This window comes from Melanaphis sacchari, unplaced genomic scaffold (assembly GCF_002803265.2).
Source record: "Melanaphis sacchari strain LSU unplaced genomic scaffold, SCAv2.0 Contig20_pilon_pilon, whole genome shotgun sequence".
Taxonomy (NCBI): domain Eukaryota; kingdom Metazoa; phylum Arthropoda; class Insecta; order Hemiptera; family Aphididae; genus Melanaphis; species Melanaphis sacchari.
In genome coordinates, this window is record NW_020271042.1 from 6,505,223 (window position 1) to 6,519,282 (window position 14,060).

The 14,060-nt window shown below is 22.9% G+C and overlaps 2 protein-coding genes across 3 annotated transcripts in view; one reads left to right on the forward strand and one right to left on the reverse strand.

Annotated features, from left to right (window-relative positions):
- The window catches only part of LOC112593829, a 40,073-nt gene that overhangs the window by 25,782 nt on the left and 231 nt on the right, over positions 1-14,060 (reverse strand). The window contains exons 2-5 of one of the 2 annotated variants that reach the window (XM_025338415.1): positions 13,709-13,882; positions 13,042-13,205; positions 12,267-12,440; positions 9,341-9,430 (exon numbers count right to left, since the gene is read on the reverse strand). In XM_025338415.1, coding sequence (XP_025194200.1) covers positions 12,296-12,440; positions 13,042-13,205; positions 13,709-13,882 — 483 coding nt within the window. In that variant the 3' untranslated portion in view covers positions 9,341-9,430; positions 12,267-12,295. Of the gene's footprint in view, positions 1-9,340; positions 9,431-12,266; positions 12,441-13,041; positions 13,206-13,708; positions 13,883-14,060 lie in introns of those variants that run through there. The other variant, XM_025338416.1, reaches the window with a different exon arrangement.
- LOC112593824 (protein scarlet-like) lies at positions 4,954-11,579 on the forward strand. The gene is made up of 14 exons (XM_025338395.1): positions 4,954-5,113; positions 5,437-5,629; positions 8,473-8,521; positions 8,601-8,650; positions 8,711-8,844; positions 8,913-9,304; positions 9,369-9,528; positions 9,608-9,645; positions 9,748-9,853; positions 10,339-10,563; positions 10,632-10,755; positions 11,023-11,128; positions 11,205-11,305; positions 11,389-11,579. Exons 1-14 carry the CDS (start codon positions 5,093-5,095, stop codon positions 11,562-11,564), a joined length of 1,875 nt encoding a protein of 624 aa, XP_025194180.1. The 5' UTR covers positions 4,954-5,092; the 3' UTR covers positions 11,565-11,579.

Sequence of the window (14,060 nt, forward strand, 5' to 3'; positions counted from 1 at the left end):
TCATATGACAAGACCAAAAAGATAAAAGTAATTATGTTTATTAACATTTTTCTGTTATTTTAGTGTGTATAAACCATAAATATTATACTTATAGCATTTTGTTTATTATATTTGGTATCTTAAATTATTTTTTATTGTATGAAGTTTTAAATTTTATTGAAATAAATTATAAACAATAAAACAAAAAAGTATACATACTGAAAAACACTTCTTTTAATAATTTGAATTAAATATCTAATATCTATTTAATATTTAATATTATTAAGGATAGATTATGGACGGATAATTTATTTTTATTTAAGGTATGTAGACAAAAAAAAAAAAAAAAAATGTTTGAAAAATGTACTAATAAATGTACCTATTTATACATTTATTTCAGTAGAATACTATAATAGTTGATTGATGAATAAATTATATTTTATATATTTTATATATTCACTTAAATTACGATTTTAGATACAACTCACATAAGTACTACATTATCTTTATCTTTGGTTTTGAGTAATCAAAATAAATCGTATCGTAGTGTATTAGTAAAATATCATATGGCTGTGATTTACGTTATTTAGTAATTATTTATACTTATCTAATGTTTTACTTATATATATATATATAAGTAAGGAAGTAAAATCTAAGTGATTAAATTGCATAATTTAGAAGTATTTAAAAACATGTGGATTTTGCATTATTTATTAGACTTGATGAATATTTAAACCTAATTATCTTATACTTTTAAATTTGGGCACAGTGATGAATGCATACATTTTATAATATATATATTTTTGTGTCTGTATGCGACACGTAATTGAAAAAAATTCTTCAACTTTAATTACGACTTCTGATAGAAAATTTTATCTAGTTTGTATTTTATTTTTTCTTTAAATATCGATAACAATTTTTTCGTTGGGCTAAAATTCTTGAAAATGTAATACAAGGTTCTTTAAAAGTTATTCATTTATTAATTAAACTATTACAAAGTCACAATATTTTTTTATAAATGTCTAATTTAAAAATTTATCTTAATTCATAAAATTTTGAAAATTTGCAAATTACTTTTTAGTCAGAAATTGATAAAAATGTTTTTTATAACATCTAAGGTTAGGAAATTTAATGAAAAATTTCTTATAATTTTTTCTATACTAAAAACTAAAAACTACCACGATAACGAGTTTTCGGTGATTGATTACGTGACGTCAATAACTGAAGTAATAATGATTACTTAGGTGGATATCAGCGCAATATTAGTATTATCCTTCAGACCCTTGTAACACATAAATAATATACATTCACGTAAAATAAATTTTGAGACATTTGAATATTCTTATAGTAAAATTACCTATTTCAAAATTTATATTGGATAATATTTTTAAGGAAATCATTTATCAGTTTTATACTTCATTAATATTTGACTTTAAAAATTAAATGAAATGCCGTAAGTTTAAATAGGTATACATTTTTGAGACAATAATACTTTGACAAATCGACATGTTATTTCTTCATAAAGATTTGTGGTACAAATACATTAAAATTATTAATAATAATAATTACTCACTTTGGTCGAGGTAATATTATAAAAGAAAGTTGTTAACAAGACCAAATATTTGGAAAACAATATTGTTTAAAGAAAAAATAATATTTTAATGACAAATCATGCATTATTTTTAAACTACAGATGGCCGTTGGCTAGCTGTGTACTCCATATAAATTGAATAATTTTGTTTTATATTGCATTATAATTATTTCTATCTGATGAGCCAGAATGAATAAGACTGTAGGCAATAAGCATATTATGATCTTATAGCTAGTATAACTAACTAATACCTTTATGCTTTAATTCTATATTATAGTATGATATATTTTTATTATTAAGGTGAGATATACGCGTATGTTAATTTTTTTTTATTGCACATTTAACTCAGTAAAAATGTAACGAAAACAAATATTTTGAAAAAATTTAAATTGGGCCATTGGTAGTACTTGAAAGAATTTTCTGTTCTAATAATTTCCATTAGTAAATTAGTAAGTTTAGGAGGAAATTTTAAGATAGATTTTCAATAATTTTTAGGAATCTTAGCTCTTTTATAATAAAGTTTAAGAATATATACGCATATATGTTTCATTTATAATAAAATATAAAAATATTCAATACTTTCTGGTCTAACTGATAGAAACTTTATATAATCAAGTTTTTGATTTTAAATCAAAAATTTGCTGCATAAATATTATTATTTTTTTTTTAAAGTTTAAATACTAAAAATATAAATTGTAGGTAGGTACCTACTTTATAAATAATGTATAATTTTAATGTGGAAAATATTTTTTGTTTGTTTTTAACCTTTTTGAGGTTATTTGACGTAATGACAAGACCAGGAATTCTTAAACTTTTTTGTTCGCAAAGCCCTTAAATTCCTAAAAAAATTTACGGAGCCTCTCAAAATCAGGAATGTCTATTTGAAATAAAAATTGTGTAAATCGTAAATGATTTGCTTATTAATTTTTTTTTAAATATATATACAAAATGCTTAATTAATTTTATAGGGAAAAAAGGACTTATTATTTCAGTAATCTATACATTTTAATATTAGTTATTTTAAAATGATATATGATGTTGGTTTTTTCATTGGTCAGTATTTTAATATTTGGCTTGATAAATGAGAGTTGGATCCCATGTTTGTTTCAGGTTTTAATTTATTGCGATATAGATATGTTGCTAAAGGCCAAGTGTTAGTGCATATTTTTTAGCCAGAAATGTATATTCGTTAGTAATATTGCTACTACACTAAAAATTTGCTAATAATTACTCATCTATTAAAGTTTTCAAAAATGGATTGAGGGCCATTTCAATAAATTCTTCATATTCTGTTCTAGATAAGTTTCCAGGCTTATCGTTGATTAAAAATGGATTTTTAATCCAATTACATCGTTGGATAAATCCTATATCTTTATTCTCTGAAAATATATTTCTTATGATGATATTACTTCATTTAAATTTCGTTCGATTTCGTCATCAAATTCATCAAATTTTTCAAATATTTTTATTTTAATATATAATTAAAATAAAGATGTACCCACGGAGTCCATAGACTACTCTCGTGGAGCCTCTAAGATTCTGCGAAGCACAATTTGAGAACCGTTGGACTATGCTTCTAAACTCAAAATTAATCAAATTAGAGTAATTTCGATTTCAATGCATAATATATTTCTATAGTTTATCAAAAAATGTATACATGCATTTTTACTATTTAGTACAGTTGAAGAAATATTTTTCTGAAAATATTGCATTTGAAAATATTATATTATCAGTGTATGCATAAAATACAATACTATACATAAAAGTTTTACGCCCGCCCATGAATAATGTTTTTGAACTGCAATAAAATAATGAATTTTGTTATTCATAAATTAAAAATTAAATTTTGTTCAAATTTGAACCTAAAATTTTTATGAAAAATATTTACGTTTTTTAGATTTTTTTAGCTTTATTATGGATTATTTATGAGGAACTTTACATTAAATTTTCAAACCTCAACTATCAAAAAAGATAGAAAAGTGAGTACCGCTTTATTGTAAATATGGTGTCGAGTAGGTTACTATTATGGGCGAGTTAAATTTGAATTAAATGATATATCATTGAATACAAAAAACGATATTGAGCAGAGACGATCTGTATGCCTATATCACAAAGCATATTTCGTAATATAACAAATAAAGTAATTTATTTTACTTTTATTATTACAGTACATTGATATGTTTTTCCGAAAATATTGCATTTATTATATTATTATTATTTAATTATTATAATAATATATATATACTATATTGTACCTATTAACTTATATAACTCAAAATGTAATAACAACTTTCTGTAAATACCGTAGAACAGTGAAAACAGATTCATAGTATATATTATAGATAATGATATCTTAAAAGAAAAAAAAATGTTACTGCGTATAGTAAAATTCATGATAACATAATACATGTAACATTTTTAAGTTCTCACGTATAATGTTTTTAAATTATAATAAAGTAAGAAAAATAAATGTTTAAATATTTTTAAGTAACATTGTAATTTATTGTTTAAATAAGTAATTTCGTTGTTAAAATTTGGTCTTAAAATCTATACAAAAAAAAAAAAAAATCATGTTTATATTGTTATGCAATATAAGAACTTAAAATGCCTATAAAAATTAATTATCATTATACATGTTTTAATTATTTTATACTTATAAAGAATCTTGGATTACATTTTTAAAACTTAAAAAGGTAATTAAAGAAAATTTTTATGAATTTCGAATTACAAAATCATTTGCTAATTTTCACGGTTCTTATGAATTTTGTCAAAATGATTTATGATTCACACAGAAAAAATGAGGTTTAATTTAATATATAAATATTTTTTTTAAATGCAGTTAAACTCGTCAGTTGTTCTGTGTTTAAGATACAATAATAGTAAAACCTTATAAATATTTATTTATGTTCGAATATTTTGTATGACTAAACTAAATCGTTGACGTGCGCGTGTAAACAAGTCATTTTTCAAAAACCATGTTGTTTCGATGTAGGGCAAAATTACGAGTAACAAAATGATAGGCACATGTTAATATATAAATAAATAATAATATTGAAATTGATCGCTTAAAACTTATATAACGATAACAACATAATTAAATTTATTACCACCATGTTTAAATTGATATATATATATATATATATATATATATATATATATATCTACGGAAAATTTAAAATAATTATTCAAAAATGTGATTTAAAAGGAGTTTATCTCCCGATTGACCTCTATAAACCGGTTTCACTACACATATATAGATAGTGTTAACCATGTTTATATTATTATTATATACCATATAAGTGGTTAGAGACATTCATATACGTTAATCGTAAAAATATATTCTATAGTGGTGGAAGACCGGCCGTGCGGATAAAATAATATTATTGGTATACTGTACGGTTAATCATTCTATAGAGAGATGTGTATAGACGCCAGTTGAGCTGAAGCTCCGGCAGCGAGTTCATCTCACCGGTTACTTACTATACGACATAATATTTCTTATTGCACCATCGACTATTGAACATGTTCGGCACAAAGATGCAAGTGAGTGTCTATTGCGTTATATTGTACAATAATATTTATGTAACGTACTCACATTTTGTCCGCTTATATTTTTTCCCAAAATATACGTATTTTTTAAGTTCATTAAACAATGGATTGAATTCTCTCTGTTTATATACTTTAAAATAATTATTGTAAGCATCCTAGTATAATATAAAAAATCTATTTAAGTTATGAAAACAATACATTTTCACTTGTTTGTTTCTTTTAAGAATTATTTCATACTCGTGACTAGGTTACTATCAATCCTAAACGTGTGTCCTCATAGGTTTGACGTTTAACAATTATTAATCTTTATTTTTTAGAGAAAAACGCTGGATTTGCGATACAATGAGATGTGGAACGATTGGGATGGTACGACTGAACATCAAATTCCAAAGAAGTATGTTCATGGACATTTGGTGTTGTCTTGGAAAAAAATTAATGTACACGTGAAACAAATCAACAAAGCATTTTTCCGAAGATCGAAAATCTCGTACAAGCAAATATTACACAACGGTGAATATGAAATGTTGTCTCTTGGCTGGTTTCGGGGTTATGTTTATTTACGCTATTTTTAAATTAAAAATAATATTTAATAATGTTTGTAACGGCATGGGAATATGATAAAAACGTCTTTTAAATATATTTTATAAGCATCAGGTATGTAGTACTGTAGTAACTAAGTATATAGATTAAATATAAAGGTATACTTCAAACAAGAAAAAAATAATATAAATAAATTCCAAACTAAGTAGGTACCTATAATATGTTCAATATTTATATCGACGTTATTCATTCAGTGTCATGGCCAAAACGCCATATTTTGTATATTATTTTTTATCAACAAATAATGTTTTATTTTTAATATGTATTTATAAATCTAATAAAAAATTATATTAATCTTTATTAAAATCTATTTAAAAGTTAATATTATACGATAATAAATAATAATAATAATTAAATTTCGTTACGTATGAATTGTTTAAATTATTGGAATCATGTAAAAACAAATAATAACATACCTATTAGTAACATAATGAATTAAGATCCAATGTTTAAAAAAAATAAAAATATTTGTTTTCCTAATTCATAGTATTAAATAAAGAATTCTATTTAATTTATTTGTTTACATAAATACCTATGTAAGTTAAAGTACAGACGTTCATTTTTAAATTATATTAAAATAAAAGTCAAAACAATAACAATTTGGATGGTGTATATTATTATAACACGTTAATTATATAGTTTATTAAACATATTACCAACAACTAAAATAGTTTATCACAGTGGCTTGTTACAACTAATAAGATTAAATTAAACTTTAAATTTGAAGGCTATAAGATTTTATTTACATTATCATATAAATTATTCTTTAAATTTAACTGTATATTTGAATGATATGATTAGAACAAAATAAACTTTGATATTATAGTATACAAAGTGATTTGTGAAGGGTGGTTATCAAACATTCTCAGCCACATTATTTATACTTTGATTAAGTAATTGTTCAATTTCTGATTTTTTAGGTTATAAGAAAGAATTATAAAGAAATGTATAGGGGGTTTTAAGAGTGTTTTTATGAAAATATGAACTTTTTATTTAAATGGAAACTAACTTTTTTGTATCGTAAATTGTTGAGTAGATGAATTTTTTAAAAATATTTACACATGAATCGAACTTTGAAAGATATTTTTTATTATTTTTAACTTTATGTTTTAAGGATAATAGGACATCATATGGATTATTTTAAAGTGAGTTTCATTAAATAATATTATTCTATTCTTTAATTTTATAATGTGTAAAAATATTTCGAGTACTTGCACAATAACTATTAAGTATATACTATAATAAATATTTTATAAATAACCATTATTTAGGAATTGAATCCTTAGAGATAAACTCGTTCGAATCTTAATTTAAATACATCAGAATATTTAAAAAAAATTATCTGCTTAATATTTAACAGTAAAATAGGGCAACTATTATTTGAAAAAAAAAAATAAGCATTAAAGTATACAATATGTTCCTAATGAAATTCCAAAGATCAAAATAATTTGAATAAATGCGTTATTGTGGAATAAAAAGAGTGATTTAATTTATTAATGGTTCTTAGGATTTGATAATTTTACTACACCCTCCTTCAAAAAAAAAAAAAAAAAGAAAGAGAAAATCATATTATTGAAATACATAATATTATATACATTTGTTTTTGTAATTAAACTTTAACAGTTAAACACTTCAATAGGCTAGGGGAATTACCTATATTGTAAAAATAAATAATCACACAGGGAAGAATAATAATTTATTATTTAAAAAAAGCCAGTCAACAATTTTGCCTATTTTCGTAAAATCTGAAATGACGTCACTGATTGAAAAATAAGATGGCAATCATAAATAATGTGATATATAGGTACATAATATATGATACTGTTTTACTGACATTAAATTAATTATATTTTACTTTTTCGTTTATCTAATATTTTTTTTAAAGTAGCCAGAATTTATCTTAAGTTTTTAGTAATATGACTTATGAGTTAATTTTTAAAGACTTTTAGTAATGGAATATGAACTATATTTAATTTAGAATTATTAATGATTGAACTACATATTACGTTAGGAAAACAGATATAATTAATTTACGCAATTTTTTTTACTAGGTAATTGTTTCATATAAAAGTATACTATTAAAAATTTCAAAAAATAAATAATTTAAAGATTATTGTATCTTTATGTAATCTATTTTTCTTCTTAATTCCCTCATTCATAATGAACTGAGGCTAGGAAATATACTTCGAAATAATCTTAACTTTTGGTATGTTTTTTAAAAATTTAATTTTCTACAATATAGTAATACTTAACCAAACTATATTATTGACCAAAATTCTAATACATATTAATTATAAAAATGTTTAACCTTAATCCGTAATATAATACGTTGTTAAACTCATACTTTATAGACTCGGGAATTCCGTCAAATCTGTTAGATTGGTACGAAATCACATAATATATTGTCTATTGATAAAATATTATAATTATGATCTTAATTATTATAATTACTTTTTTTATTTAAGTAATATATTGATTTATGATGATAGATAACGTTAAATAGCGGCATTCAAAAGAAGCATTGATAAAAATAATAACATTATTCTTATTAGAAAATACTCATTAAAATAAACTATATAATTTAATTAAAATTTTTTATTTATCTAATAGTTAAAACTTACTTAAATATTTAAGTAATTTACTTCTGTGAATTAAAAATAAACATACTTAATTTGTTCTTAATGCTTTTCAAAACAAAGTAATATTTTGTTCATATCACATATTTACTAATTGGATGTTTTAAATATTTTCAGTTAGTGGGAACGTAGAATGTGGAAACCTTCTTGGAATAATGGGTCCAAGGTATTCATTAATTAATTTTAATTTTTAATACATCAAAATATTATTTTTGTATTTATATTATATAATATTTTTTATTTAGTGGTTCAGGAAAAACTACATTAATGTCCACTATAAGCCACCGAACTAAAGGTAAGTAAGGCATTTCTGTTGAAGTGATTTTATTTTTGTTTATTACTTTTCTATTTTCAGGAAATTTTGAAGGAGAATTATTACTAAATGGACGACCAATATCTGAAGAAGTCATGATTAAGATATCAGGTTTTGTTCCTCAACACGATATCAGTTTTGATCAGTTGACAGCATTGGAACACTTGTCTCTGATGGTATTAAAATAGCGCTGTAATATTTTATAAAAATAAATTTCACTGTATGTTCATCTTACTGTTTCAAGGCCAATTTGAAAGTTTCTTGCAATACAAGTAAAATAGCTTTAAAAGAACACATTGATGAAATAATTTCGACGTTGGGCATGAATAAGTTCTTGAACACAAGAATATCGTTTTTATCTGGAGGAGAACGGAAAAAAATTGCACTCGCAGTTCAGTTATTAAATAATCCACCTATACTGTTTTGTGACGAAATAACGACGGGTCTAGACAGTTACTCTGCTGCGCATATTGTTAACACTTTAAAAAGTGTCGCACGAATGGGAAAAATTGTGATATGCACCATTCATCAACCAGCGTCTGGTGTATTTGGAAAATTTGACGAAGTAATATTGTTATCAAATGGACTATTAGCATATCAAGGTCCAGTCACCATGGTCCATCAGTTATTCCAAAAGTATACTTCAAATTTTTATATTCCCGATAATTTTTTAAAAACAATTGTGTTTGATATGATTTAGGTTCAATTATGAATGTCCGGATATGTTCAATGAAGCTGACTTTGTGATTTCTATTCTTAATTCTGAAAATGAAAAAGTGAAAAGAAATGTAAAAGAAATGTGCAAGTTAACATCAACAGATCAACAAATAAATTTAAACTATGATTTATTTAACACTCAAGTAAACATAATTAGTTTAGTTTAAGATATAACTGTGTTTATCCTTTTACGAATAATGTATTTATTTACAATATTTTCAGACTAAATTTGATCCTCAACATTTAGAAACATTAGAAACGTAAGTAAACGTGTGTTCTTTTTAAATGAATTACTCCATGTGTTTTAAATAATAATAGTAAATAAATATTTTATATATCTTATTACTTTTTTTTTTATTTAGGCAAAATCCAACGTGGTTAACACAGTTCAAATTGATTTTTAATAGATCTGTCAAATGTTTTGCAAGAAGTTATGGAAATAATCTACTGCAACTGGGAACTATTTGGGTAATCACTAAAAAACGAATAGTTTTTTCCATTAATATTAATTTCAATTTATTAAGTTAAAAAAAAAAAAACATCTATTTTATATTATCTTACTTAATCTAATATTTATAAGAAAAATAACGATTTTTCATTTAACGATTTTAGTTATTTTAATAAAGTAAAATAAGCATATTTAATGAATTTTTCTGTATACCAATTAATATATTATTGAAAAATTATATTAAGACAAGTAAAAAACTGGTTTTTATTCGATAAATTTTATTTGGACACAATACTCACCTACTACAGACATAAATGTGAAAATGCAAAACGCATAGTATTTATAAAATATATTTAAATTTTATACTGTGCATTAACTTATGCTCTCTACAATGGCTCTGAGAACGTTCTTAAAAATTTAGTTTAGTATTTGTACGTGTTTTTTTTAATTTGATTTAAAAATGTTTTACATGGTTGTTTTTTTAAAGTATTTATTATGTTTATAGTTTTTGGGTGTCATTATTTCTGCTCCGTTTGCGAATTTGCAGTTAGATACTCAAGCAGTACAAAATTGGGAAGGTTTTTGGTTGATATTTGTCATTAATTTCATATTCCACTTCTTTTATTCTGCTATTCCATCATATCAAATTAAATTTGCAATTGTCCACCGAGAAGTTCACAATAAAATATATCAATTGAGTGCATATTATACGTCTGAATTGATTATAATGGTATGCAACGTGATAATCTGTATTGATTATAATATAATAACTATAACATAAAAATATTTTTCTTAAAGGTTTTATGGATATTGGTAAAAGTGCTATTTTACTGTGTTTCTGCGTTCTTTATTGTTGGTGCTAATCTAAGTATCTTGCGATTATTGGTGTTTTATATATTAGCGTTGGCAGCCTTTTCATTTGGTAATTATACTTGAATTAACAATTTATTATATAATATTGATTTCAATTTAAAAATGAAAGATGATACAAACTGTATATAACTATAGTAAGATATTTTTACACATATATATCCAAATGTGCTAATAAAAAAAAAAATTTTGAAAATTATACAAAGTGAAATATAAATTACTAAAATTAATAATAGTTATAAGTAAATATATTTTATTCTTATCATTTATTACTTATTAGTTTTCAATAGTTATTTTATTGATATTATTGTCATTACAGGAAGTTTGGTGTCAGCATATTTTAATCAAATAGAAAACACTTTAATATTTGCAACAATATGTGATTTCATAACATTGTCTTTCAGTGGTGCATATCTATCATTTATGTAAGTTTATATTCAGTTGATAATATTAACTTAAATTAAGCTAATGAATATTTATAATTGTATTTTTAAAAATTAGGTCTTTACCAAAAGTGATATATTCTCTAAGATACTTTTCGCTATTCTTTCTTGGTTGTGAATCAGTATCAGTTTTATTTTGGGACACCGTCAAAACTTTACGTGAGTATATTATTTAATTGATAATTTATGATTCAGTTTCAAGTAATTTTTTCTTAATAACAATATTTTTTGTGTGTTTGTAGCGTGTATTGATGTTACTAACTGTTTGAATAGCGGGAAAGCAGTATTAAGAAAATATGGTTATAAAAGTAGTGAATTATATTCAAACATAATGATATTAGTTATATATATTATATTAACAAATATATTTGGTTACTTCAGTGTTCTTAAAAGGTTGAAAAAACAACCAGCCTATTAAATATAACAAATATATATATATATATATATATAATATGTATGTAATTAATTACACGTACTATGTAATGAAAAATAAAATATACTATCATTAAACATTTATATTAATGATTAAGGTATACTTTCAATAACTAAATATTTTTGTAATTGTATATATTTGATGTTATTTAAAATATGTAATTAATAAATAGAATTATAATTGATATTTTAAAACATGTTCAATAAAGTTTTATAGAAATCATTTTATATAATGTGGAATTGTTGAAACAGTATTATACTTTCCTATTGATTTTATGATTACAAAATTAATCTGAAATAGTTCCATAATTTAAATTATATATTAATGTAATAAAGGCATGTGATACACAAATCTATATATCTATATTATCTATCATATATGTACCGATACCGGTATAATTTATTGATTCCTCAAATTGTATACATACATTATATATTTAAAACAATAAATAAATAACACAAATATATATAATTTAATAATCTTATAATTATGTTCAATGATTTAAAATTTTTGTTATCATCAAGTAAAATTAATTTTAGATTTTATAGTTTTGAATTTTTTCTAATTATTTTGAAAATTATTCACTTGAACTCGTTGTGTAACAGAGTTTTTATTTATTTATTTTTTTTAAATAATAAATAATTATATATTTGTTAAATAATAGAACAATAGTGAATTTTTACGTACATTTAAAATAGATAGTTAGGAAAAGTTCTTCAATCGGTCGTTTTAGTGGGCAGTGCATCTTGTAATCTTTTATTTTCATCCGAAAGTATCGAAAACTTTTCGTCGTACTTAACGCGCATATTTTCAAAACGTTCAGATTGTTGTTTATATTCAGATCTGAGTTCATCATTTAATCTGAAAATCATATTATTTTTCTCATAAGAACACATTTAATTTAAATAATAAATATATCGTACTTTGTTGTTAAGATATATGTATTTTTAATCAATCAAATTATACATAGAATTTTCTAAACCACTGTTGTTTTTTATCAATGTGTGTTAAAACTTAAAAGTTAAGTACATTTTTAATGTAGCACAAGTATAGCTTTTAAAATGTGATGCTGTGATAATGTTTTTCTTTTATATTATATATCTACTATATTGTGACATTGTGTAGGTACATTTAAAAACAAGTATGTATGTGTATTACTATTATTAACATGTAATAAAAACTGAAGAATTTAAATATATTATACGTTGATAAAAATGTTTATAGAAAATGTTTTATGTATATACATATATATATATAATGAATACATTTAAAACTATTTAAATCTTACTATTAATTATAAACTTATAAAAAATCGTTATTCTTAAATTTGATAATTTGATTATAAGCTTCATCTTTAAAAGCAAATGAAACAACTAACGTTGAATCATAATGTAATTTACTTGTAATGCATCGTGTAATGCTCTTATGGATTCGTTTGAAATAATTTTAATTATATACTTACTTAGCAGCTAAATTCATTTTTTCAATTATTGCACTGTGACGACTTCTCTCCTCGTTAATTTTGCCTTGAAGACTTTCCAAATCTTCCGTCATACGATTCACTTCTGTATTACGAATAGACAGCATATGCTTTGTGATGTCCACAACTTCTTTCAATGAATTCGTCTGCAAAAAAAGAATTACATGGTGTATGTGTATTATTATGTAAAAGATAACAATATATAAAATGTTTCAACGCGCAGTCAGTTATTTTTTTTTTGAAACATGGCTTATGGAAAATTATTAAAAGTCACAATATTTTTTAATTATTTATTTAAACTTAAATATTTAAAAAAAAAAAAAATAATAATATTTTGTTTGATATTTAAAAAAAAATTGATTGAGATAGCTAATTCATAATTGTGCTAATAATTTATATAAATTTTTAATAATTGAATCACTAATTTCTATTAGGTGTCATAAGACTAATAAGTTATTAGTAATAACTAATAAGAGTAAGTTACATACATTTTAAAATTTCTAAAAGAGGTGGATAAATGTTAGGGTGTATAAATCGTAGGAGGATAGGAAAGTATGAGTATAAATATTATATTATTATGAATATGTGCTATCCCTTATTACTTTATATGTATAATTAATTTATGATATTAGGTTAATATCATACAAACTTGTAATGTGAGCGCTTCAATATGTTTTTCTTGTGTGACGCATCGGTCAGCCTTTTCTTTTAACATATCAATCACTTTAACTAAAAATTTTTGTAGGTTTCTGTTCTGTTTTTTCAAATCTTCAGGAGATAAATCAGTCACGTCACGTAAAACTTCTCCAATGTCTCCCATATCCTACAAAACATTTACCGTTTTTACAACAGAAAATATAAAAAATTATTAAATTAATACATTTATTGTACGTGTTAATGAAATGTATAGCGATTAGTTTAACAGAAACCTATAAGAGAAAGAAAAATACGAGCAATTACAAAAACTATGAAACGTTAGACAATTGAAAATTATTAAGGTT